The sequence below is a fragment of the Gopherus flavomarginatus genome, chromosome 5 (assembly GCF_025201925.1).
Source record: "Gopherus flavomarginatus isolate rGopFla2 chromosome 5, rGopFla2.mat.asm, whole genome shotgun sequence".
NCBI classification, from domain to species: domain Eukaryota; kingdom Metazoa; phylum Chordata; order Testudines; family Testudinidae; genus Gopherus; species Gopherus flavomarginatus.
Genome location: NC_066621.1, coordinates 101913929 through 101941909, shown reverse-complemented (window position 1 = coordinate 101941909; position 27981 = coordinate 101913929). Strand labels below are relative to the sequence as shown.

The window sequence follows — 27981 nt, the reverse complement described above, 5'->3', positions numbered from 1 at the left end:
AAGGGAGTGTAAAAGAAAATCCCGTGTAAAGTTTCGTTGTCCAGTCCAATTTTGAAAGTCCTAAGTGATGTACTTTTCACCATTTCTCTTCTGAGACTATTCTGCAGGATTATAGCTCTCATTGTGAGGAAGTTTTTCCTAGTGTTCAGTTACATTTTCCTTTTCTTAATTTCGTAATGAGTCAGTCCTTCCCTTCATTGAGCATATTTGTTGATCTTTTCTGAACTCCCTCTAGTTTATCAATATCTTTCTGGCAAAGTGGTGCTCGAAGCTGAACAAGCTATTGTAAGTGTAATTGCATGAGAAACTTAAAAAAGAGTAATAGTTACCTCCCTATGTCTCAATATATTGTCCCTACATACTTAGCACAAAACTACATAAGACTTGTTTGCAACTAGCTGACATTGCAAATTAATGTTTAATTCACTCTCCACTGTGAGCCTTGACTCTCTGTCCACATTACTGTGTCCCAGTTTTTTTTCCTGTCATTGAGTGTGTATTTCATATTATGTTTCCCTGGATGTATGAGATTGTCTTTTGCCAAGCTGTATTTCATTTTCCTGTTTTCTACCTAAGTTTCCAATCTTTCTCTATATTCGTTTGTTTTATTCCACTTTCCTGATTAGCATTCACAACTGTTCCCAGTTTAGCGTCAGCTATAAATTTCATTAATGTGCTGTATACTCTCTCTTCCAGATTATTAATTCAGATATTTAATAAGATTAGACCTAAACATTGAATCCACTAATCTCATTTCTCCAATTTGTCCGCTGATTTATCTTTACCTCGAATCCTCTAATTTATCATTTATCGTTAAATTTGTTTATGGTCTTTTAGCCAGTTTTCAGCCGACACAACAGTGTTCTTATCCAACCCAGTTTGAATTAATTTTTCAAATACAATGTCACAAGACACAATATAAAATGCTTTACTGAGCTCCAAATATGTTACATAAGAATACATTCTAGGATGGTCCAGTAGTTAGGGAACTAGATTAGAACTCAGAAATTAAATTCCCTGCTCTGCCACAGACTTCCTGTGTGACCTTGAATGAGACACCGAGGGCCAGATTTACAAAGGTGTTTAGGCACTTATGTATTTAGGTGCCTAAAGATGCATAGCAGGATTCACAAATTCACCTAAGTGAATTCAACAGGAATTAGCTGTCTAACCTCTTTGTGCACTTTTGTATGCCTCCATTTCCCATCTGTAAAATGGGGATAATACAACTTTCCTACCTTACCAGAGTATTGTGAGAATAAATATGTTAAAGATAACAAGACGCTTAAATACTATAGCAACGGGAGAGCAATAAAAGTACCTTAGATAGATTTATTACATTTCTTATAGCTATCTCCAGTTTTTAAATCTATTACAAATAGAAAATGTATTGTTTAGAAACCTATGCTAGTTATTGCTTATGGTTTCCATTACCCTTTAGATCAGTGGTTTTCAAACTTTTTTGGGGGGGACCCAGTTGAAGAAAATTGTTGATGCCCATGAACCAACGGAGCTGGGATGAGGGGTTTGCGGTGTGGGAGGGGCTCTGGGCTGGGGCAGGGGGTTGAGGTGCGGGAGGGGGTCAGGGCTCTGGTCTGGGGCCAGGGATGAGGGGTTTGGGGTACAGGAGGGGCTCTGAGTTGGGGGGCGCAGGGCTGAGCAGGAGGTTGGAGGTCAGGGCTGGGGCAAGGGTGCAGGCAGGAGTCAGGGCTCTGGGCTGAGGGGCAGGCTCTGGAGTGGGGCTGAGGATGAGGGATTTTGGGTGAAGGAAGGGGTTCCAGGTTTCAGGGGGCTCAGGGCTGGGGCAGAAGATTGGGGTGCAGATTTACCTCTGACAGCTCCTGGTCAGCGGCTCCCCAGAAACAGCCAGCAGCAGGTCAGGCTCCTTGGTGGAGGCACTCAAGCAGCTCCACATGGCTCTTACCCTCAGGCATGGCCCCCCAACTCCCAGTGGCTGTTTCCTGGCCAATGAGAGTGCAGAACTGGTGCTCGAGGCAGGGGCAGCATGCAGAGCCCCATGGCCCCCCTGCCTAGAAGCTGGACCCGTTACAGGGCGTAGTGCGGTATCAGAACAGGTAGACACTAGGCTGTCTTACCTGGGCAACAATGCTGATGGGACTTTTAACGTTCCAGCTGGTAGTGCTGACCAGAGCGACCCATTGCCTTGCAGGCCACAACCCAGTACTGGGTCGCAACCCGAACTTTGAAAAACACTGCTTTAGATGTTAGGTGAATTTTCTCTCATTTATTACATTACTTTACTATAGATTGAAACTAAACTTGTAAGACAGTGTTTGCTAGAACCACTCTTTTTTTCTGTTAATATTTCAGCATTAATTTTACCTATCGTGACTGTTGGAAACACAAAAAGATAAACTGTTTATAAACAGTATCTTCTGAAAACATTTTAAATTATCTTAAGTTTGTTAACATGCATTTATCGTTCTCGAATGTCAAATAAAACAATGCAATGTTATTGTTATTGTTATATGTTATTCACCATGAGGGAAAAATTACAACCCTTAGAGAGCGATTCAGCCATATAAAATACAGTTGCTGCTAACTATTGTAATTAAAGGAAACACATTTAATCTTTGAGGTGCTTTTTAGACTAAAAGTTATTCTGGAAGATATTATTGCCAGATGAAAGTATCTGGTTACTTATTCACATTATGTGATCAAAATATACCTTCAAGGAACTACTGTGTACCTTTCTTTCACATCTTGTAGTCTCGCTATTCTCTCGTTATTGCTTTACCTCATGTTCTAAACAAAACATTAATCTCTGTGTCTTCTACTATTTTGCATTCTTTTCTGCTTTAGCCTATTCTGCAAACTTGCTGCTCTTGTTAGACATAGGATTTCACTTTTCGGTAAGTTATTAAGGGATATTGATGAAGTTATATTTATAACATTTTGTGCTTCCTATAATATATCTAAGGCTTATAACCGATGAGCAATATGATTTGTGGTGGGGAATAAGTGGTGTATGGCTGTTAACTTCATTATTTCTGTAACAACTCAAACTTTTCACATTTTCTGGATACAGTTCTGCTTTCTGGTGCCCATGCTCCAATCCCAGTATAGTCAATGAGAGCAACAAATGTGTAACTGAAGATAGACTTTGCTAGAATATATAAAGTATAGTAGTGTAACAGGTGTTAGTAGCCTCAGGTGAAGTGTGAGTTAATATCGAGATTCCATTTGAATCTCTGCCTTTTTCATTTGCTCATAACTTTCACAAAAAATTACTTTATGCTAATAATTAAAATATTTAGTGTCAGCTGAATTTGATAAATTAAGATTAATTTGTTGTAGAGTTATGTGAATGTGAAATAAACCCACTTTTTTCTTATAGTCTGCTAAGAAATTAAGTAAAGAAATTTAGATAAGATTCAAAAATAAAATCACATTTTCTGATGCTTAAACTGATATATAAACCCTCAATACTGTTGATATTAATGTTCATATTTATGAAATGCACAGATGTGTATAGCTGGCCAAAACTCCAGGGCAGGGTGTGTGTATTTTATTTAGGTATTTCCTTCCAATTTAGAGCAAAAGCAAATTTTACCAACATTTCTTCTGAATCACTATATCCACTATCACCTCTCAAAATTTTTGTTTTGGAAACATGGTGTTCTCAGAAGGAAATAGGTGAAATTGACATTCTTGTCAGTTTTGTGACTGTAGTGCATTGAACTGCAGCAGTGAAACACAAGAATGTCAGTTTCACTAAACTTCCAGCCAGAGTTACTGTGAAGTAGGGAGCCTAGCTGCCCTGAGAGCCCTGGCTCAATCTGAGACTGCAGTCTGCCAGGCTCCATGCTGCAGATGTCCAACAGACATGAGAGCCCCAGCTCCAGTCATGGCTTCCAGGGCTGCTGCGGCAGAGCAGGGAAACCTAGCAGCCCTGTGAGCCCAGGCTCCAGATGGAGCTCCAGGGGCTGGCAGTCACTCTGCTGCAGAGATGTGGCCTCTGGACCACCAGCAGGTTTCCAATGTCTGCGTTTTGACAAAAGTTTTGTCCAATCTTTAACAGATTCAGTGAAACTATTCAGTTCCTCGAATAGGCAGTTTTGTCACAAAACTTCCAAACAGCTCTAGTTTAGAGTTCTTTGCATGTAAGATCCCAATTCCATGCCACTCACAATTTAAATATATTATTAATTATTTGCATTATCATAGAATTGAGGAGACCAGACTTAATGAAAGGACAGGGAGTGTGGAGTAAAGTGATTAATACAGACACATGTCTCTAAATATATGTAATAATGAGTATGATTCCATATCAGTAAAAGGAAATTGTGGCTCAGGCTCATCACTAGCTATGAAGTTCAGACCCATGTATTGAAATGGGCCCAAGACTCAAAGTGGATTTAGACTCAGTTATAATTGTATTCACACTAAGCAAAATTTCCTCTCTTTCTTTCTGCTACAAAAAGCAGCACAAAACATGCTTAATAAGGTCATAATCCTGCAATGCAATCCAGTAAGATGAACACCTACCTGTTCCTGTGTGGAAATCTCATAGGTGGAGGAGTCTGTGCTAGCAGGTCCCATTTCCAAATTGTGACCTAAATGTCTAATTTATCATTCGATATAATTTATAGTATCTTCAGTATCTGAATTTGTTGGGCTATTACCTCTGATATAATTTCTGCATGTATATGTGTTGCAGAGGAAACCAGATAGCTATCCTGAAAAATATTTACTGTGTTCTGAAGATTATAAATTACCATCTTGTAACTGATTCATGATCCTTTAAGAGAAGCTATCACAGTGCTTTGTGTCATGGAAAGTGGTTAATGAAAACCCTTATCCTCATTTCGGTGTGTCACAGTGCTTCTGTTTCATATTGCAAAAAGCATGGAAATGAGAATGGATAAAAATAACAAACCCAATTGTATGATAATTACAGAATAGATACAAAAGAAATTTAGAGGTATTAAAGAGACAAAGAAAAATATCTTCAAACAACATAAAAAAAGCAGGATTGACACCCTGGCCAGAAGTGTTTAATATATACATTTAGGCCCCAAACTTGCAAATATTTATGCACATACTTAACTGTACTCCAGTGAGTAGTTCCACTGAATTAAATCATAGAATCATAGAATATTTGGGTTGGAAGAGACCTCATGAGGTCATCTAGTCCAATTCCCTGCTCAAAGCAGGACCAACCCCAACTAAATCATTCCAGCCAGGGCTTTGTCAAGCTGGGCCTTTAAAACCTGTAAGGATGGAGATTCCACCACATCCCTGAGTAACCCATTCCAGTGCTTCACCACCCTCGTAGTGAAATAGTGTTTCCTAATATCCAACCTAAACCTGCCCCACTGAAACCTGAGATCATTGCTGCTTCTTCTGTCATCTGCCGCCTCTGAGAACAGTCTAGTTCCATCCTCTTTTGGAATTGCCTTTCAGGTAGTTGAAGACTGCTATCAAATCCCCCCACACTCTTCTCTTCTGCAGGCTAAATAGCCCCAGTTCCCTCAGCCTTTCCTTGTAAGTCATCTGCCCCAGCCTCCTAATCATTTTTGTTGCCCTCTGCTGGACTCTCTCCAGTTTGTCCACATCTGTTCTGTAGTGGGGAGACCAAAACTGGATGCAGTACTCCAGATGTAGCCTCATCAGTGCCAAATAGAGTGGAATAATCACTTCTCTTGATCTGCTGGCGATGTTCCTACTGATACAGCCCAATATGCTGTTGGCCTTCTTGGCAACAAGGGCACACTGCTGACTCATATCCATCCAGCTTCTAATCCTTTTCTGCAGAACTGCTTCTTACCCAGTTGGTCCCAATCCTGTAGCGGTGCATGGGATTCTTCCTTCCTAAGTGCAGGATTCTGCACTTGTCCTTGTTGAACTTCATCAGATTTCTTTTGATCCAATCCTCCAATTTTTCTTGGTCACTCTGGACCCTATCCCTACCCTCCAGCGTACCTCTCCCCATAGCTTAGTGTCATCTGTGTACTTGCTGAGGGTGCAATTAATCCCATCATCCAGATCATTAATAAAGATGTTGAACAAAACTGGCCCCAGGACTGACCCCTGGGGCACTTCGTTTGATACTGGATGCCAACTAGCCATCAAGCCATTGATCACTACCCATTGATCCCAACAATCTAGCCAGCTTTCTATCCACCTTATAGTCCATTCATTCAATCCATACTTCTTTAACTTGCTGGCAAGAATACTGTGGGAGACCGTATCAAAAGCTTTGCTAAAATCAAGATATATCACGTTCACCACTTTCCCCATATCCACAGAGCCAGTTATCTCATCATAGAGGGCAATCGGGTTGGTCAGGCATGAATTGCCCATGGTGAATTCATGTTGACCGTTCGTGATCACCTTCCTCTCCTCCAAATGATTCAAAATGGATTCCTTGAGGACCTGCTCCATGATTTTGCTGGTAACTGAAGTGAGGCTGACTTGTCTGTAGTTCCCTGGGTTCTCTTTCTTCCCTTTTTTTTTAATATGGGCACTATATTTGCCTTTTTCCAATCGTCCAGGACCTCCCAAGATTGCCACGAATTTTCAAAGATAATGGCCCATGACTCTGCAACTCCCTCACCACCCTTGGATGCATTAGATTTGGACCCATGGACTTTTGCATGTCCAACTTTTCTAAGTAGTCCTTAACCTGTTCTTACACCACTGAGGGCTGCTCACCTCCTCCCCATACTGTGTTGCCTAGTGCAGCAGTCTGGAAGCTGACCTTGTCTTTGAAGAGCGAGGCAAAAAAAGCATTCAGTACTTCAGCTTTTTCTACATCATCTGTCACTATGTTGCCTCCTCCATTCAGTAAGGGTCCCACACATTCCCTCACCACCTTCTTGTTGCTAATGTACCTGTAGAAACCTTTCTTGTTACCATTCACATCCGTTGCTAGCTGCAACTCCAGTTGTGCTGTGGCCTACCTGATTACACCCCTGCATGCTTTAGCAATATTTTTATACTCCTCCTTAGTCATCTTTCCAAATTTCCACTTCTTCTAAGCTTCCTTTTTGAGTTTAAGCTCACCAAAGATTTCACTGTTAAGTCAAGCTGTCATCTGCCATATTTGCTCTTTCTTCTGCACATTGGGATGGTTTGTTCCTGTGCCCTCAATAAGGCTTCTTTAAAATACAGCCAGTTCTCCTGGACTCCTTGCCCCTTCATATTAGCCTCTCAGGGGATCCTGCCCATCAGTTCCCTAAGAGAGTCAGAGTCTGCTTTTCTGAAGTCTAGAGTCCGTATTTTGCTAGTCTCCTTTCTTCCTTTTGTCAGGATCCTGAACTCAACCATTTCATGGTCACTACTGTCTACGTTGCCACCCAGTTCTACTTTCCCTACCAATTCTTCCCTGTTTGTGAGCAGCAGGCCAAGAGAAGCACGGCCCTAGTCAGTTGCTCGAGCACTTGTACCAGGAAGTTGTCCCCAACACACTCCAGAAACTTCCTGGATTGTCTGTGCATTGCTGTATTGCTCTCCCAGCAGATGTCAGGGTGGTTGAAGTCCCACATTAGAACCAGGGCCTGTGATCTGGAAACATCAGTTAGTTGTCCGAAGAAAGCCTCTTCTACCTCATCCTTCTGATCTGGTGGTCTATAGCACACGCCCACCACGACATCATGCTTGTTGCTCTCACCTAAACTTAACCCAAAGACACTCAACAGGCTTTTCTCCAGTTTCATCCTGGAGCTCTGAGCAATCATACCGCTCTCTTATGTACAATGCAACTCCTCCACCTTTCCTCTCGTATCTGTCCTTCCTGAACAGTTTATACCCATCCAATGACAGTGATCCAGTCATGTGAACTGCCCCACCAGGTTTCTGTCATTCCAATCACATCATAGTTCCTTGATTGTGCCAGGGCTTCCAATTCTTCCTGCTTGTTTCCCAGGCTTCTTGCATTCATGTACATGCACCTAAGATAACTAGCCGATTGCCCTACTTTCTCAGTATGAATCAGGAGGTTTCCTATGTTGTACCCTCCTCCTTGTATTTCCTCACAGTATCCCACTTCTCCACTTACCTCTGGGCTTAGGTCACCATTCCCTGGCAAACCTAGTTTAAAGCCCTCCTCACCAGGTTAGCAAGCCTGCTTGTGAAGATGCTCTTCCCCCTCTTCATTGGATGGATCCCATCTCTTCTTAGCAGTCCTTCCTCCCAGAACAACATCCCATGGTTGAAGAATCCAGAGCCCTCTCTCCGACTCCACTTGCATAACCACGCATTCAGCGCCACAGTTCGACAGTCCCTAGCTGAGCCTTTTTCTTCAACAGGGAGGATGGACAAGAACACGACTTGCACCTCAGACTCCTTTATCCTTCTTCCCAGAGCCACATAGTCTACAGTGATCTGCTCAAGGTCATTCTTGGCAGTATCATTGGTGCCTATGTGGAAAAGTAGGAAGGGGTAGCGATCCAAGGTCTTGATCAGTCTCAGCAAACACTCTGTCACATCCTGGATTCCAGCTCCAGGCAAGCAGTATGCTTCTCGAGTCTGCCGGTCTGGTCAGCAAGATGGATGATTCCCATCCCTCTTAGGAGGGAGTCCCCAACCACCACCACTTGTCTCCTCTTCTTGGGAGTGGTGGTCATGGAATGTGCTACTTGGGTGCATAAAGTTAAACACATGCATAAGAGTTTGCAGGATGGGGGCCATATAGCATATGTGTAGGGCCCCTATACCACCTCGTTTAACATGATACCTTCTATGGAGATATTTTTTCCCACAATTGGACTATCCTCCATATTTTATTTTTTCATTAGCCATTCAGCACTTGCCTCTCAGTGGCTGCTCTTGGCATCCAAGAAGTTTTAAACAAAAAGGAAAAGAACAGCAACAGGGAAAGACAAAACAAAATGAAGGGGACAGAAATGGCACCTTCTGAAATAAAGTATGCACCCTGTTCATTCTGCCCAATCTCAAGGGGGAAAATAAGGAGAGAAGGTGGGGGGGGGAGGGAATAAAACCATTAGTTCTAGAAGATCTTTTAAGCAGGGGGCATTGTAGGCCTTCCCATCACACGTGAATTTGATATATAATTAAGGGTCATGAAATTTGTACGTTTCCACATACTGAAATCGGTTAAAAGCAAAATTTATTGTTCAGAATAATATGTTCTTTATTTATTATAACAGGGAGTGATGCTACTACAATGGTGAGCTGTCTGCACATCTTGGCTCAGACACTGGATACACGGTAAATTGGCCAAGTTTTTACTTTATTACAGTACCAGCTACAAATCATACGGTTGTCAAGAATCACTTCAAAGAACAGTTCTGCAGACTGTTATTTCTTCACATATTTATTCTTTATTTCCTGCTGATATTAGCTCTCTAGAGTAAATATTATGGTCCAGATTTTTCAGACACTGTCCTCCACTTTTTCAGATGATATGTTGCATCCTCCTCAACTTAGGTGATTACGAGGTCTAATGTTCCTATTTGCAAATGCAATCAGGAACTTCACTTAGAAATATAAGTGGCATCATCTACGAAATTGCACTTGCAGTTATTTGCTTTCACAAAAATAGAGGCAAGTTTACACCAGGCTGAAAAATTGGTGCTAGAAGTGCATTGAATAACATTTGAAACTGGCAATTAGCATAGTAAAAGACATTAAAGTATAACTCAGTCTGACATCCTCTGATCATAAATCACTTTACTTCTAATGACATATATAGTTTATAATAAAATACATACAGAAATCCACTCAAGGATATATTAATGAGCAGCTGAATGATATATGCAAATAAGTGTATTAGTGTAAATTAGAATGTCCCCACAATTATTACTATTGTATTTTTTCTTAAAGAAACCCACTGCTCCTAATTATATGTCACCGCTAACCTCATCTTCATGCTATCTGTATCTTCACGGGTTGCCATTCCAACCAAACAATCAACTGGTTAAAATGCTTGAATCTATTATTTCTTTTATGGGTTTTAGTAAGTAGTGAATCAGTGTCCTATCATAGTGTTAGAGGAACACTGAGGTTCTGGAAATGTCACTTTTTGGATGAAGCATAAAACCAAGGAGTCTGCTTTTTCTTCTTTGAGTGATGGTCCCTATGTGTATTCCACTCAAGGTGCGCATGCTTCCCATGCTCCTGAACCTGGGATATTTCTGCTAGAGGTGTCCATTGATCTGCACCTGCACACCTCCCTTCCTTGTGCACTGATTTGAGGACAAAAGGAGCAGTGCAGACCAACCACCTCTTCAGTTCTTTTCTACTGCCTGTAGTCTGAGATGGAACCTTCAGTGTCCTCGATATTTGCTAACATTCTTGTTCAAACATAGTTGTAGATAGTTTTAAAATCTGGTTTTAGACCATTTCTTATTAGAGTAGTTTAGCAGATTTTAGGAGTTTGGGGTCTTCCCCCCCCCACCCAGTCACTGCCCTGCACATGGTGCCTAGTTTGTCCAGGATCCCAAGATTCAAGCTCTGCATAGCCTGCTGCCAGGTTTTTCCAGTCAGTGACTTCTATGAAACATCCCTCTGTTGCTTCCATGAGTTCATATCCCCTTCAAGTTCAATATCTGCTGAGCCTTTCCTAGCTGAACCCATCATGCTCATAAGTTCAGGCTTAGAATCCCTGATGGACTGCACAATGATGCTTTGGTCTGATCCTGGCCCGACAGATTCCCCCTCCCACCCCAGTACACTGGACAGAGGCCACGGTGGTCTCTGGCTCTGAGAATAATCAGGGCTAAAGACTCTTCCAGCAGAGAGACAAGGAGGGTAAGGGAAAACACTCTCACAGGAAACCTGAAAAATCCCCCTCTATGTCTTCATACAAAAAGAGGACCTCCTCTCTGTCACCTTCTAAGTCATATGAGACTGTGTCCCAGCATAGAGATGTCAGGAGTTCACAAGGAGCACAGTACTGGTTCCTCGGCACCAACTGACCTGAACCCATCCTTAGCAGAAGGTGGCTGGACCATCCTGGGTACCAGTAAGGGAAAGAAGGCAGCAGAAGCCTCCTACAATGACGATACTGACACTGAGAGAGGAGGAGTCAGTACAGGAGGCTGTTTCCTGTCTGAAGTTGACACCAGCTGCACTTCCAAAGGAAAGAAGCCCAGTCCACTCTCCAGTATCAGGATCTAGATAAAACTCTACCATAGAACCGTATTATCTATGCAGACCTAGAATCCTGATATTGTTTGATCCAGCACTCACGATGGAGGTGAGTTTCTCCACTTACCATTACCATTGACCAGTTGAAGTATAATAAAACCGTCAGTACTAACAGTCTTGCACATCAATTTAGAAGCTTATTTTTCCTCTGAGTCTAGAATCAGTGGGAGAATTTCAAGACATGGGATCTGCCCTGGTAGAGTCTCTAAGATCTTTTGGGCCCCTTCCGTCTCTCATAGGACAAACTACCTAACTCTGGCCTATCTAGGTTCCCAAAGTGAACTTTTTTATTTGGGATGTCTCATATACAGATCCCAGGGACTCCTTCATTTCCCATATGACCTTTGGACTGGCTTTACTGGGGTCCCTGGGATCTGTATATGAGACATCCCAAATCAATAAGTTCACTTGGGAACCTAGATAGGCTTCCACACACAGGAAAGAACCTCAACCCTCTGAGGAGGAGAAACAACCTGATCAGGCAGAATCACTCACCCCTGAGAGGTTATCATCCTCATGATGAAGTGGTCATGCCATCCTCACCATCACTACCTGATGACTACAGGCAGTTCCAGGACCTGAGGAGAATTGCAAACATTCTGCAGATTCCCCTGGAGGAAGTATGGAACACTCTCATAAACTCCTATATATCTTTCAGAGTGCTGGTCCCAGTAAAATGGCACTGTGAATTAATGAGACCATCTTAGAATGTGCCAAGATAGTCTGCTATTTGTGCTCCCACTCCAAAGAGAATGGAGGAGAAACATTTCATTCCCTTGAAGGGGGCAGAATACTTATTCTCACATCTCACTCCAAACTCTTTACTGCTACAAGCTAGCACAAAAAGAAAGAAGCAACACCACCCCAAATCTGCACTCCTTGCTAAGGAGGCCAAATGTTTAGATCTCTTTGGGAGAACATTTGACTTTGGCAAGCTTACAGTTCCACATAGCAAACTACTAAGCTTTAATATCAAAACATGATTTTATTAATTACAATAAGTTCTCTAAATTCAATAACAAACTCCCTCAAGAAGATAGACTTTATTTCCAAAGAATTATTGATGAAGAAAAATTGCTAGATTGGCCCTCCAGGCTTCAGTGGATGAAGAAGATAGAGCCTCGTGCTTGATGGCAACTTCCATACTCATAAAAGATGAGCTTCATGGCTCCAGTTTTCCAGATTTCCCAAAGAAGTCCTTTCCACTGTGGAGGATCTGACTTTTGAGGGAAATAACCTCTTGAGTGAGAGTGCAGATGTATCACTATATTCCCTCAAAGACTCAAGAGCAACTTTTTGCTCACTAGATATCTGTACTCCAGCACCACAGAGGAAATACTGCAAGACTCAGTCTTATGGACAATGACCAGCCCCTCAACCATTCTGCCATCAAAGGACCTACAAGCTTCCTAGGAAACACCAGAGAATGTAGTGCAGTAAACACAACAACCCCCTGCATTCTCCTTTTAGTGCCAGCCTCCCACCAAGAAATCCTTTTGATGGGACTTTCGACAGCTACAAATCAGTCCCCCGACACATTTATCTATTCAAGACTCCTACCCACCATTTGCCTCACTCATTTTTCCCAGGCATGGTACTATACAACATCAGATAGATGAGTTCTGGAGATAATCACCACCATTATAGAATAGTTTCTTTCTGATTCCCCACACAAAAAAATCCTTCTTCCTCCCTCCTAAGAGACCCCTCTCACAAGAAGATGCTCAGACAAGAAGTAGACTTTCTGTTCCATCTGGAAATCATAGAACCAGAACCTCTTCAACATAGGGGGAAAGGATTTTACTCAAATCATTTTCTCATTTCCAAGAAGAAAGGGGGCTAGAGGCCCATGCTAAATTTCAAGCAGCTGAACATCTTCATCCACTACCTGAGTTTCAGAATGATCACCCTGGCCTCTATAATTCCCTTGCTAAACAAGGGTGACTGCTAAACAGCTCTTGAAGTAAAAGACACTTATTTCCACCTAGTGATCCACTCCATACACAGGAGATTCCTGAGATTCACCTTAGGCCTAGTAATACACCAATACAGAGTGCTCCCCTTCAGCCTCTTGATGACACTGAGGGTATTCGTGAAGGTGTTGTCAATAGTGGCAGCTCACCTGCATTATGAGGATTCATCAGTGTTCCCCTACCTCAACAGCTGGCTGCTCCAAGGGAAATCGTATCAAGAAGTATGGATGACAACCCTGCCCCTGCAGAGACTACTACACTTCTTAGGGTTCCAAGTAAACATAACAAAATCAGTTTTAGCTCCCACTCAGACTATAGACTTTGTTGGAGCACCCCTACATTCAATCAGAGCCAAAGGTTACCTACCTCGGGAAAGATTCTAGTGTATGAAGGACCTCATCACTCAGCTTCTGCTATACCCCTGGACAGCAATTCAGACTAGTCTCACCTTCCTAGAGTACATGGCCTTGTGTACGTATCGCAAAACTTTGACTTTGATGTCTACAGGCTTGGTTATGAACAGTCTACATGCCAAGTAAGCACAGTCTGGACAGAATGATTTCACTCCCTGTGACAGGGAGCTCCACTCACCACTAGGTTGGTGCCTCCTTCTGGTAATTCTGGGGAATAGCTCATGAGGTCAATGCCCCTCCCCATAGCTGTCCACTGACTCTGCCTCTCTCTTTGGGTCTGCGGCTCCTCTCTCACTCCATGAGCTGCTGTAGCCTCTTCGTGATTCAGCCCTCTGACCAAGTCGCTAAGTGGATTCACCTTCTGGGGTGTCAAAGTCTTTCCTTACCAGCAGTCCTAGGCAGTCTTCCCATTCCCTTATTCATAGTGTCACTCCGTCAGTGGCTGGCAGAGGAACCCGGGCCCACACTTTACTCCAGATTCTTGCTCAGGGACCCTCTAGTCAACAGTTGAGGCCTGTTCCCTTCTAGACCTTATTGCCTTTCCCTGAGCCCTGTCTTCCCTCTCTGGCTTCCTTTTTTGCTGGGTTTGCCAGGGCAAATGTACCTCCCTTCTCCCAGGGAGTGACTGCAGACTTTCCCAGCAGCCCCCTTTTCTGTTGCCAATTTCCTGTCATCATAACCCCTGCCCAGCTCAGTCCTCCCCAGCTGGGCTCCCTCACTCAGTCCCAGGATTATTTACCCACCTGATTTCCTCTCAGCTATAGTCTACTGGGTTAATTAGCCCCTTTCTTTGTCTTTATTAACCCTTTCAGGACAAGTATGGGATGAACATCCCATCACGCTCCCCCACAGAGTTCTGACTTATGGGAAAACAGGGAGAGTGTGTGCATGGGAGTGCCCTTTGTCCCTCTTTCACCCACAAAAATACTGATTACAGATAACTGCCTACTAAGATGGAAAGCCCACCTCAACGAACACATTGAACAGGGTTCCTGGACCACCAAGAATCCCAGTTGCACATAATCCTTCAGGAGCTGCATTCAATATATGAAGCCTGAAAATTATTCCATTATTTGAACCTAGCACATTCAGGTCATGGCATACAACATGACAACATTTTATTATATCAGCAGAACAGGAGAGCAAGGGCCACCCTCCTTTGCATAGAAATAGTCAACCTCTGGAACTGATGCATTTGTCACCAGATCACCTTCTCTGCAGTGCGCTTTCCATGGTTGCACCACACTTTGGTAGACAGACTCAGCAGACGTCACCAGAGACCATGACTAGGAACTACACAAATTGGTGCTTTCAGCAGTGAGGATTCCTATCATGGGATCTCTTTGCCTCTCAAGAGAACAAGAAGTGCCTGACCTAGCCAGCTTTGGGCCACAGTTAAAGGGGGAATGCATCTCTAGCTCAATGATCAGAACAGCAGAGGTACTCATTTCCACCCATCCCTCTTTTACCTTGAGTTCTAAGGAAAATCAGGCAAAATGGAACATCGGTGCTGTTGATTGCACCGTGGTTTCCCAGGCAATTCTGGCTCCTGAGCATTCTCCAGATTTCCTTGCATCTGTGCATCCATATTCAGCTATTAACAGAGCTATTGACTTAGGACAGAGGCAGGATCCAACACTCCAACCCAGCATCCCTCCATTTAACAATATGGTATTTTGGATGAATGACGGATCTAGAAAAGTCATGCTTGGCGATAGTAGGAAAGATCCATAAGGAAATGTTACATAGCAAAATGGAAAAGATTCTCTATCTGGTGCCAGCATTTTCAGATGCCCCTGAAATCTTCATAGATCCCTACTATTCTGAACTATTTCCTCTCTCTAAAGAAGTTAAGGTTATCTATCAGCTTCTTGCAAGTATGCCTGGCAGCTATTAGCACTTTCCACTATCCAGTAGGCAGACATTCTGCCTTATGAGAGCAAGACTTCTGAAGGGACTGTCCTGAACCTTTTCTCCGGTGCTGAAACCGAACCTGATATGGGACCTCAATCTTGTCCTATCAGATTTGATGAATACCCCTCATTTGTTCCTTTAGCCTCATGTTCATTCATGCATCTTTCTGTGAAAGTTGCATTTCTGGTTACAGTCACCTCAGCCAAAAGAGGTGAGCTGTGTTCTCTTATGACTGTCCTTTCCTATGCAGTCTTCCATATGAACAAGATTTTCTTGAGGTTACACCTCAAATTGATCGCAAAAGGAAACTTAGAATTCCATCTGAACCAGATGATCCACTTGTCTGTCTTCTGTTTGAAGCCTCACCCCATCAGAGAGGAAAAGAAGCTCCCCTCTCTAGGTATTCATAAACTTTAGTCTTCTACCTATGAAGGATGACATTCTTCTGCAAACCTCCCAGGCTGTTTCCTTCCTTTTCCAGATACATGAGAGGGAAAGTTACTACCTCACAAAGACTATCCAAGTGGATTTTGGGCAGCATCCTGCTTTGTTATGAGCTGATGGCAACCACTTATGACCTCAGATTGAAGCACAAGGAGGAGAGAGGGTTGCAGGCCAATGGACTGCTAGTAAAAATTCTCTTGTCAGTGGTACGTAGAGTGCACGCACACCTCAAGTAGAATACAGTTAGGGAGCACACATCTTGAAGAACTCCAGTTACTTTAAGGTAAGTAACTCTTCTGTAGCCTCATTGTCCTTACCAAATCTAAACACACGTGATAGAATGCAATCTGTCTACATTTACTGAATGGGTTTACTGGGTACAATACTCTTTTTTGTGTCTTACCCTACTTTGGTTGTAGTGTTCTTGTATGGTAGAAGAGACTGCTCTTTATGGTGCATACATCTCTTCCTTACCTCACAATCATATTGTGAAGCTAATTAATTAAGTACTCTGGTTCAAGAAATAAAAGCATTATAGAAATTCAGGATATTATTAAGAACAACAAAAACTACCATTTATATAACTAGAATATTTAAGTATCAGAGGGGTAGCTGTGTTAGTCTGAATCTGTAAAAAGCGACAAAGAGTCTGTGGCACCTTATAGACTAACAGAAGTATTGGAGCATAAGCTTTCATGGGTGAATACCCACTTCGTCAGAAGCATGTGGTGAAAATTTCCAGAGGCAGGTATAAATATGCAGGCAAGAATCAGTCTAGATAGTCTAGATGCCTGCATATTTATACCTGCCTCTGGAAATTTTCACCACATGCATCTGACGAAGTGGGTATTCACCCATGAAAGCTTATGCTCCAATACTTCTGTTAGTCTATAAGGTGCCACAGACTCTTTGTCGCTTTTTATACAATATTTAATATACAAGAAACTTTATCAAAGCTTGATTTAAAGTAATACACAAAAATGTGTTTTAACATATTCTTTGCAAAACTTGTATGATATTTCTAGTAGCAAGTGGTTACATTTAGGACTGATGAGAGTCAGTGTAGCTAGTGGAAGAGGTGGTGGATTGGGAGTCAGAATTACACTCCCAGCTTAGCTACTGACCTGCTGTTACTTCATCTGTTGACCAGAACAAGATGCTGCTGTGATTGGCCCTCACTCTGGATATCAGCATGCAGGACAGTTGAGCAAGAAGTTGACGATATGCCCAAAGGGATAGGAAGATGGGACTGTAATGCTTATGAGTGGCCTGCCCTTCTTAGTTGGAGATGCTGTGTTATAGGCATTCAGCTCACCCTGAGTGGCTGCCAAATTACTGTGGCAGCAATAAAAGTGGGAGCAGGATTAGGTGTCCTGTATCTTGTACCTGTTGTACACTTAAGGAATTTTTCCAACACCAGCTGATTAAAGGCATGGTGAGGCATGCTCAGAAGGCCATTCTGTCACATTTGAAGTAGGGGTCATGGATTGTGGGATTACAAAGTTTAGGAAGGGGCTGGTGAAAACATTTGCATGTGATTCTTTGTGCTTTCTTGTTGTCTCTACTACTGTATATACATCATGTTCATTCCATTTCTTCACCTCCATGAACTGAATGTAAAATGCCATTTGGCTTCCACAAATACATCCCCTCATCCTGGAGGAATTTTGAAGTCTGGGTTTTAAAGTTCAAGTTCTTTGAGGGGTTATGCACTTAGTTGTCTTTTATCTGTAAAAAGCACCTAGGACAACAATATCTCATTTACCTAGCTTTTTCAGTCACAGTTCAAAACTCCACTGAGACATATCTGTGTGACTTCAAAGTCTGATTTCAAATAGAAAGAAACTAAACCAACAAGTAAATATATCACTGTTTATAAAAATATGTTGACAATAGAATAGGTGTGGAATTTAATTCAGATTTTTTCCAAATTATTTTGTAGAACCGTCATGAAATCAGGCTCAGAGTTGGTTAAAGCTGGATTACGTGCATTCTTTGAAAATGCGGCTGAAGATCTGGAAAAGACTTTAGAAAATCTTAAACTTGGGAAATTTACCCATTCACGAACACAAATTAAAGGTGTTTCACAAAACATCAACTATACTACAGTGGCATTATTACCTATATTGACATCAATTTTTGAACATATTGCGCAGCATCAGTTTGGTGTTGATTTACTTTGTAAGTCTTCTAATTTTTGTCATTTGTTTTTTAAGATTTACTCTATTGTACTAACATAAAAGACTTTTAATAGTGGATGCATGAGTTCATTGGACCAAAGTCTGTGCTCAGTTACCTTGGTGTATTACCACTGTTAAGCCTGGAATTAACTCTTGAATTTTTGTTGTAAAAAATTTGACTTCATTAGAGTTACATTACTGTAAATCTAGCATAACTGAGAGCAGGTCAGTTAATGCCAAAATTATTTTGGGCTGCTGGAAATAGATGTTTTGTTTAAAGAGATTATTTGCTTTTTTAATTTTTATTCCCTATGTAAATATAAGAGATTATAAGTGCTGAAAGCAAAATTTTTTATGCACAATACCTCTCCAAGCATGGAGATTAATTTAAAATTCTCCTTAAACTTCCTTTTTTCTATTGTGTGTGGATAATATAGACATCATTTCCAAAAAAAAAAAAAAAAAGCGAATGAGATATTGCAGAAACTTCTGTTGGATACTTTTATTTTGTTGGAATAAAATAAGCAAGAAGTTGAAGATATGTTCAAAGCTCTTTAGTAAAAGAAGATGGTACTGTTTTCACCTTACACTAGAGAAAGTATCCTATTAAAGGAATGTTTGATTAGTTTGAAATATTAAAAAATAAAATTTTATGAATAAGCAATAGGGATTTTCAGATGTATTTTAAAAGTGCTAGTCAGTGGCAAGGAAAAGAAAACAGTTCCATTAACTCTAAATGTTTCCCTTGAGGTTTTGCAATATGTCCATCAGCAATCCTCATTTTTTCTTTTATGCCTTTGTGGAGATTGTGGCTCAGAGATAAAGGAGATAGAGAGTAAAGATCTGAATAAAGAGTAAAGGAGATAGAGAGTAAAGTGGAAAGATTCTCACTGAGTCCAGTATGCTTTGGATCTGGTCCCTGCAGATCACAAACGTAGACTGCTTTGGTTTAATTGGAAATTCATCCTTGGAAATTTGATTATTTGAGAATTTTAAGATATATTTGATAAATTTAAGTGTATAATGGTCTGCAAAGTTTTGAGAGTTTCATAAATCATTGGATAGTTACTAGAGAAACTGAAAATAAATAATATATAAGCACAATAATAACAGGCCAAAAATACTTGATAAATAAGCATTCCATCAGCATTTGTTTAGATTGTATAAAATAGCAAAAATATATTGTTTTCTGTTATTAGAGTAGTTTTTCAATGAATTTGTAATGACAATATGCCAACTCTTCTCTTTTTTTTTTCCCCCCTTTCAGTGGGTGATGTGCAAGTTTCATGTTATAGAATTCTTTGTAGCCTATATTCTCTTGGGACTGGAAAGAACATCTATGTTGAAAGGTATTGAATGAAAATGAATAATACCTTTATGAAATTAGAGATAATATTGCTTGCTGTGCATCTGACAGAAGAGTGATGTTTCAATGTGAAGATTTAGGCCCAGATTTTTAAAGATATTTAGGCATTGCTGTGCTCAGCATTGAAATGCCTAACGGAATCTAACTACCATAGACTTGGATTTTGGCTCCTAAGTTCCTAATTCCCTTTTGAAAATGATATTTAGACTCCTAAATCAGTTAGGCATTGCAACACTATAAAGGTTTGTCTACACTACCCACTGAATCGGCGAGTAGTGATTGCTGTATTGGGGATTGATGTATTGCCTCTCGTCTAGATGTGATACATTATCCCCGAACATGCTCCCCGTCAACTCCGGAACTCCACCAGGGTGAGAGGCAGAAGCAGGGTTGATGCGAGAGCGGCAGCCATTGATTCCGCGCCGCGAGTAGGTGAAGTAAGTCAATCTAAGATATGTCAGCTTCAGCTATGCTATTCTCATAGCTGAAGTTGCGTATCTTAGATTGAGCCCCCTTTCCCCCCATTGTAGACTAAGCCTATGCAGAGCAATACCTAAATGCCTTTTAAAATCTGGACCTTAGTTCACTGAAATAAGTGTAAGTGATTTTAGTACAAGTAATGAAATGTTTGGAATGATAAATAGAAAAGGTAAGTTTACCTTTATTAAAATAATGGCACATTTGTTAGTATAATAGTTACATACAGAAATAATACAAAATGAACTGTTTCTATGAGAACATAAACGTTGGTGTACCTGATCAGATCAGTAATCTATCTGGTCCAGCATCCTGTTTATGACTGTAGCCAGAACGAGATGCTTCACAAGAAACACTGTTGTAATTATATAACATGGCAAATTTCTTCTTCACAGAAATTCTAACTGAGGAGGGGTTATACCATACTTTGATTCTTCCTAAACAACCTCTGGTTATGATGACTTGTTAATTTTTATTTTGTAAGTTTGTTCCACCAACTCCAAATTTGACACTTCAGTCTCTAACAGTTAATCTTTATGCATCTTTATTTCCTGGCTCTAATATTTCTGGTTAGTTATCTCCCCATTCATAGGTGCCAACTTACTCAGCTCTAGGTGGGTGCTCAACCCTTGCTCCACCCCAGACCCTGCCACCATTCCACGCCTTTCTCCAAGCTACCACCCCCACCCCGCCTCTTTCCAGTCCAGCTCTGCCCCATTCCACCCCCTTCCCCAGCCACTTCTCCCCCTCTTCCCAAGTGCCTTCTGCACACTGCTGAACAGCTGATCCGTGGTGGGCGGGAGGCACTTCTGGGGAGGAGGAGGTGCTGATCTGTGGGCTGTCAGTGGGTGCTGAGCACCCACTATTTTTTTCCCATGGGTGTTCCAGCCCCAGAGCATCCATGGAGTTGATGCCTACGTCCCCATCATCCTTTGTTCAGAGAAATAATTTGCTCTGTACAATTGATCCTTTTACTTCTTAATTGTCCAGTGGACCCATAGATTCTCTGGTTTAGTGGTTCTCAGATATGGAAATAATTAGTCTTTTATCCGTGGCTATTTGCTCTTAAAATTCTTTCTTAGTTCTTCTAATTTCTATTTTGTGTTTTACCTGCATAGTTTGTACTCCCTTCCATTGGCTTCATTTGAACCAGATTTCCATTTATGAGAGTGATGGCTGTTTGGCTTGAATAATCTTTTGAATCTTGTGCTTTAATGCATGATTTCTGACAATTATATGATGTAATTAAAGTACTGTGGCAGACCCAGACCAGTGAGGTACCAGGAGTCTGGTAGAGGGCAAATATACTGGTCACTGGATGAGTAGTTTTCTGTTCCCTGAGTGACCAGAGCAGGGGCTGCACTAGAGTAATCAGGAACCTGCTAGAACCAATTAAGGCAGACAGGCTGATTAGAACACCTGCAGCCAATCAAGGCAGGCTAATCAAGGCACCTAGCTTTAAAAAGGAGCTCACTTCAGTTTGTGGTGCGCAAGTGAGGAGCTGGGAGTGGGAGTGGGAGTGGGAGTGGGAGTGGGAGTGGGAGTGGGAGTGGGAGTGGGAGTGGGAGTGGGAGTGGGAGTGGGAGTGGGAGTGGGAGTGGGAGTGGGAGTGCTGCTGGAGGACTGAGGAGTACAAGCATTATCAGACACCAGGAGGAAGGTCCTGTGGTGAGGATAAAGAAGGTGTTGGGAGGAGGCCATGGGGAAGTAGCCCAGGGAGTTGTAGCTGTCATGCAGCTGTTACAGGAGGCTCTTTAGACAGCTGCAATCCACAGGGCCCTGGGCTGGAACCTGGAGTAGAGAGCGGCCCGGGTTCCCCCCAAACCTCCCAACTCCCGATCAGACACAGGAGGAGTTGACCCAGACTGTGGCTTCCATCAGAAGGGAAGATCTCTGAGGCTAGCAAATCCGCCAATAAGCACAGGACCCACCAAGGTAGAGGAGGAGCTTTGTCACAATAGCTTCCATGCTAATGATATTATTTTCCTTACTTTTGCCTTTAAAATATTTTTTATTATTATTATATTTTACTATTATTATTACTCTCATTATTGTAAATGGACACAGTTTTTCCTCCTTGGGCAAGGTGAAACAAAAGTGTCATAAGCTTTCATCTGTTTAAGAATGTTAATTTAACATCCTAAATTTTCAGCATTCATATTTGGTTTTATTTCAATTTTCCTTTTTAAATTAAAAAAATATTTCTTCACAGAGAAATATGATTGGGATTCTAACTTTCAATCCTACGTAAATCTTTTTATTATGAAATGTTCTGTGATTGCTGTTTCTGATATTAATGCATTATGTTTTTTATCACAAAGAAGCTGAATTTGAATGGAAAGGATATAAACAGAAATATATATCTTGAATATCTGGCTATTTTTTATTGATGCATATTCTGTTTCTGCCTTTTCCATTTCTTTCCTAGCAATGAAACAATTGTAAGCTTTTACTATGCGATAAAGTGACCTTATCTTAAAATTGTCCTGGATTTTTTCTACCATTTTTTCTCTTGTATTTCTATATATTTTTTTGTACATCCATTCATCAGGGAAAAGCTTGTCCCCCCCACCCCCCCAAAAAAAATACTAATGAAAAGAGCAGATGCAGAAATCTCAGAGAAATAGGTTATTATTATTGCAGTGAATTCACTTGGCAAACAGGAATGTTTGCATGTACTCTGTGATAAATCAATATAAAAATATCAAGCATTTTTTAAAAAGAAGAAAAGCAGGTTGATCCTATATAACTCCTTATATTAGAGTTACTAAAGTAATTCTCTGGAAAAGGTCAATCACCATTAAGCTTCAAAGGAGAATAGTCTCACATACATAGTGTTCTATAAAATGCTCAGATCGTCATAAATATTTTTCATGTTTTCCGGTTTCATGAGATCATTTTTACTGCCAGTTGTTTACATAATAACCAATACAAATGTCACCATCTTCTTTTGCACTGAGAAATAGAACAAATAAATCAGGGCCATAGATTTGCATAATTTCATACATTCTTAGATGGAACTTGATCAAAAAACTACAATCTGTTAGTGGGCAGTAGAAGAGCAGATGGTAAGTCAAAGTCCCTGATGTCAGGTCACAAATATAGCAAAGCTGTGGCTGTATTAGACTTGCCTAACTTAGTTTTAATGGTACTGCTATTGTTCAGTAATATTAATGCATATGTTGATTCTACCATTGTTGCATGTTTTTTTGAAAAGATAACCCGCCTTCTACTATTTCTCCTCAGATTCCATTTAGCTAAAAGCTTCCACGGTAATTTTCACAATTATCTTTCATTTAATAAGACAAGTAATGAAGATAAAGCAAATCTTCCCATTTACAAAAGCAGTAAGAAACTATGTTGTAGGCCATAAGTTTTGTCTTTTTAGAATTCAGCACTTGTGTAGTTCAGGAAGGTAATACAGTTTGCAGTATACAAAAACTGTCTAGCTACAATAAGCTTTGGTATTTTTGTAGGGTCTCAGAATAAGGTTCCGTTGATGAGCATTGTGTGTGAGGCTTAGTTTTGTGGTCTTGGGATTTTTTAAAAAATCTTCTCTCTTTAATATTGCAAGGTATGCAATAGGAGGTATGTCATTCTTACACCTTGACCTACGTCAGCACAGCAGACAGTTTCTGCTGTGGTTTGGATACTGAAAAGAAAAGCTGCTTCCAGCTCCAGGGTCACATTAGATTCTATAGCAGTTCAAGGAGGACACAGAACACTTACAGATGGCACATCAGAATTTGATTACTATTATTTTTCACAATACCTTTCAGAAGTTCTTAGTTATGTGCCAGGAAAGAAAGAGTCTGATGGATACACTCTTGGATTATTCTTTTCCCTCTCTTTCTGCTAGGAATGCAACCAAAAAACTTCAGTGCAAACTTAGTCTGCAAGTGTATTTGGTAGGCTGGTAATACGGATGAGCAAAGGGCTGGATCGACAAAGGGACTTGCTAAGCATGGCAGTGCCTATCTTTTAGATGCCTTGACACACAGTGGAATCCACAGGCTGAATTAAGCACCTGGGTTCACTGGGGAGAGTTAGGCTTCTAAGAATAGGATTCACAAATGCCAGCTCACTTAGTAGGAAATGCTAAGGAGATATCGTGGCCTAAACCCCTGCCTCCAATGGATTTAAGCACCTGTTGCAGCTTGGGATTCAGAGCTGTGAATCCTCTCCTGGAGTTAAGCATTTAAGCCTTTTCTTTCACAAGCTAGAGGAGGATTGGTGGTGGTAGGGGAGCCTCCCCCGCTACACTCACACATTTATAACTTTTAGCCCAGGGGTTAGATCACTCTCCCAGGATGTAGAAGACCTGGATTTAGTACCTTGCCCAGCTTAGTGTGAAGCAGGGGACGGTTTCCCTTCTCCCATAAGAAGTGCCCTAACTACTGAGCTATGAGACTTTCTGGGGATCTCTCTCAGGAAAGATTTCTCCTGTTTTAGTATTTTAAATAAATAACTATTCATTAGAGTGAGGGACTGGAACCTGGGTCTTACAATAGTCATCTTCCACCTAGCTCTGTAATGGACATAAGGGTGCAAATGGAACTGCATAAAGAGCCTTGCTCTGACCTTACTTTAGCCAGTCTTGTCTTGTCCTGAATTAAAGCGTCTATGTTGGGTGTCAGCTTCAGTAAGAAGGGTTCAGGTAACTGAAAGCTCATTCAGTAGATGAGCAATTCCCAAGACACCTTTTCTTATGTGGGGGCATTCAATGTAGCATTAGTTGATGGATTAAGATAAGTAATAGTGAATATAGAAGAACCTTTTTGTGGGGGTTTTCATATTTACTTGGTCCTTTGTGTGTAGAGAAATGTTTACAAATATTGTTGGGTGCCATTAATTCTTCAGAGGTTCCTCAGACCACTATGCCATTAAAGTGTCATCTCTGGCCTTCTGACTACTGAGTTTGAGAGGGTAGTTCCTGTATCTGCATGCATACTTTAAAAGGGTCTTAACCTATAACTGACAAATCTTAAAAAGTTCACAATCCAGGTTAAGTTCAAAATTTGGGGTGTTTATCAGAATATCACTTGAAATGTTTGAGGAGTCATCCTTACAATACACCCCAGTCCTCCTCATCCCCCTGCTTGGTTGCGGGGTATCTTGGGATGATGAGGAGGAAGCCCCACGACTTGGCTGTCACAACCTGTTTTTTCTAAGCCATTGGTTCCCAACCTGGAGGTCACAAACAGTTTCAAGCAGTTTGTGGCCACCCTCCTTTTCTTTTGCGGCTAAATGGGAGGTGCAGGGTACTAAAACTTTTTTACTCTTGTAATATGCAGCCAGAATATAGACCATTCAGGACATATACTTCCCACTTGGCCTTCATTAATCTGTGAGAGGCGTGATTCCTTGAAACACAATAGAAATGTGGGAAGTCAATGGCCTGCCCCATGTCTTTCAGTAACAGAATGTATCCAACGAAGTGGGTATTCACCCACGAAAGCTCATGCTCCAAAACGTCTGTTAGTCTATAAGGTGCCACAGGATTCTTTGCTGCTTTTACAGAATGCATTAAAACATTGTTTCTCCCTGCTTCTTGCCTACACTGGCCTCTTAAATATAGATTGATGAGAAATTAAATCTGTGTATATTTGTATTTTATATATAGCCATACTTGTATTAGTCATATATTTGAGAATCTCAAAAGACTTTCATTTTAGGCATTAAAATGAGGAAAGGTTCAGGGAAGGCTCTTAGGTGCTTTCTTGCAGTTTACACATTCCTGGTAGTGATACTAATGGGCTTTGTGAAATGAACACACATTTGCTAGTAAATGGACAAGGTAATCTCTTCATTTCACGAAGTCCACAAAATGCCAGTCAGACAGTATCTCTTAATATTTATAGCTATGGGATTTTGTAAGGCAATTTATCCTAATGTCATGTGTTGAAATAGTGCTTCCCATTTGTAGAGTGTGTAATCACTAAGTTTTTAAAATTTTATTTCAGCATTAATCTGAACATTCTGCACCCATAGGTTATGATAAAAGACATCTTCAGATCTTTGCCGCTAGTAAAACTGACAGAGAACAAATGTCTTCAAGATAAACAGATACTGCAGGAGCAATAAATAAACAAGTATATAGAATCTGTTGAAAACTGGAAATGTCTGAGTCAGATATGACATCATATATAATGGAGAATTTTACAGACTTACTGTAAGGCTTATTTGGTTTCCTATGGTGTCATTGGTGTACAAGAGGGGGCCAGATGCATTGTGCCACTTCTGCTCCCTTCTTTGCCTAAGGACCCTCCAGCAGAAGTTGTCACAAACCCTGAAGTGAACTTAGCTCTGGGTACCTAAATTGCAGTCACAAAATCTGTACAAAGGAATATTTGCGCATGTGATTACCAGATTTGTGCACAGAAATCCCTACTTGTGTACAGAAATATGGATTTTATACATGGAGTAGGTACTTGCCCATGTTAGATAATCATGTTTTTATCTGAATTTGCTGATGATAGTTGAACATTAGGGATCAGATTTACAAAGGGGCCTCAACCTCACTTGTATTTGTGCACACAAAGGTGGTTTCCATTGCATATGTAAGTGCTGCCATTTGTGTATGCACAGTTCATGGTCCATCTGTAGTTGGAGACTGAATCTTTAAAATGTGATAACTAACTACATGGACTTCTGATGCTTTGTGGGCATTTTCTCCATGCATCAGAAGAGCAAAGCCAGCATGAGAACACAAGAGAACACTAATCACTAATGCATACTGTAGGTATATTTGAAAGAGATTTTTCATGCTTTGTAATCAGACCTATTACAGCTTTATTTTGACTATGGATGGCTTCCAGAAAAGATAATTTTTCAACCTTTAAGCTTGATTTCACATGTCTGTCTTGGAAACCAGTTTCTTGGCCTCAATACAAGAAGGGCCATATGCCTGGTCATTTCAACAAACTGCCATGCTACTTTTAATTAATCTCATCCTTGCATCACTAGCACACTGTTAAATGTTGTTTATAAATTCTTTACTTAAACACTATAATTTAAGCAAATGTATGTTTGATGTTGGGCTAATTTTCTTAATTCAGTATCTGTTGTAAAATGTTTCTTCGGCTTACTTGTATTTGTTGATAGCATATCACTTGCTTAATGTGACAGAGTCCCAGAATTCTGTGTACTAGTTGATCCTACTTTTAGTTTAATACCAGGTGGAATTAATTTATTTAGCCAGTCTGATGAAGGCCTTGCTGCTAGTCCAGTGTGCTACCATGTGGGTGGAGAACCTGAGGATTCCTCTTTTGTGGCCCTGTGAGGTTGAGTGGTTACACTCCTGGGTATCAACTACTCTTGACAGTGTGATTCACATTAATGTTGGCTTATTCTTTAATGTTTCTTGAAGTTGGTCTCTTTCTCTTATATACCGAAAGAAAAATATGTATCTAAATATTTTCAGAAGTGTCATCTTATGGCACTCCTGACATAGCTGCTAATCTTCTCAGCTGCAAGACTGCTGTGAGCATATCTGTATGTTGAAGAAGGAGCACTAGGGAGTTGAAGTCAAATTAAATAAAGGAAATGGCAGCAAAAATCGATAGATACAGCTAAAATGTTCTATAGCTCTGGTCCTTTTTGCCTTATTTTGTAATGTAACTCAAGCCTTTCATGGTCTGTGATGGATAACAAGGGCCCTTACTACTCAAGAGCCAAACAAATATCCTGTCCACAGGGACAGGGAAACTTATTATTTGCACATTTTGTCAACAGTGCATCATTTTGCTGTCTCCACAAACCATCTTTACAAAACACCTTTCTCCAGTGCTGCTTTCAAGTGTAATTGCAGACTTTACTTCCAAACGGATGTACTCCTGCTTAGCTGACTTTTATGCATTAATGTACATCAAGATTGTTATAGAAACGTATCAGGAGATGGGTGCTATTCAACAAATACCCTATGTACCACAATACTATTCTGAAATATTTCAGAATCCTTGGTTTGCAGTCTAACTTATTAAGAGAGGAAATTATAATAATCAAATATTCTTTTCTTCAGGACAACGAACCCTTGAAGAACAGTTTATTCTCACTTTTAATGTGAAATGCCATTTATA

General features: G+C 40.8%; 1 protein-coding gene across 15 annotated transcripts in view; it reads left to right on the top strand.

Annotated features, from left to right (window-relative positions):
• Nucleotides 1–27981, top strand: part of RYR3 (ryanodine receptor 3) — a 630986-nt gene that overhangs the window by 444185 nt on the left and 158820 nt on the right. For all 15 annotated transcript variants that reach the window (XM_050954773.1, XM_050954774.1, XM_050954771.1 and 12 more), the window contains 4 exons: nucleotides 2824–2873; nucleotides 9135–9195; nucleotides 17823–18061; nucleotides 19328–19409. In XM_050954773.1, the coding sequence (XP_050810730.1) occupies nucleotides 2824–2873; nucleotides 9135–9195; nucleotides 17823–18061; nucleotides 19328–19409 (432 nt within the window). The remainder of the gene's footprint in view (nucleotides 1–2823; nucleotides 2874–9134; nucleotides 9196–17822; nucleotides 18062–19327; nucleotides 19410–27981) is intronic.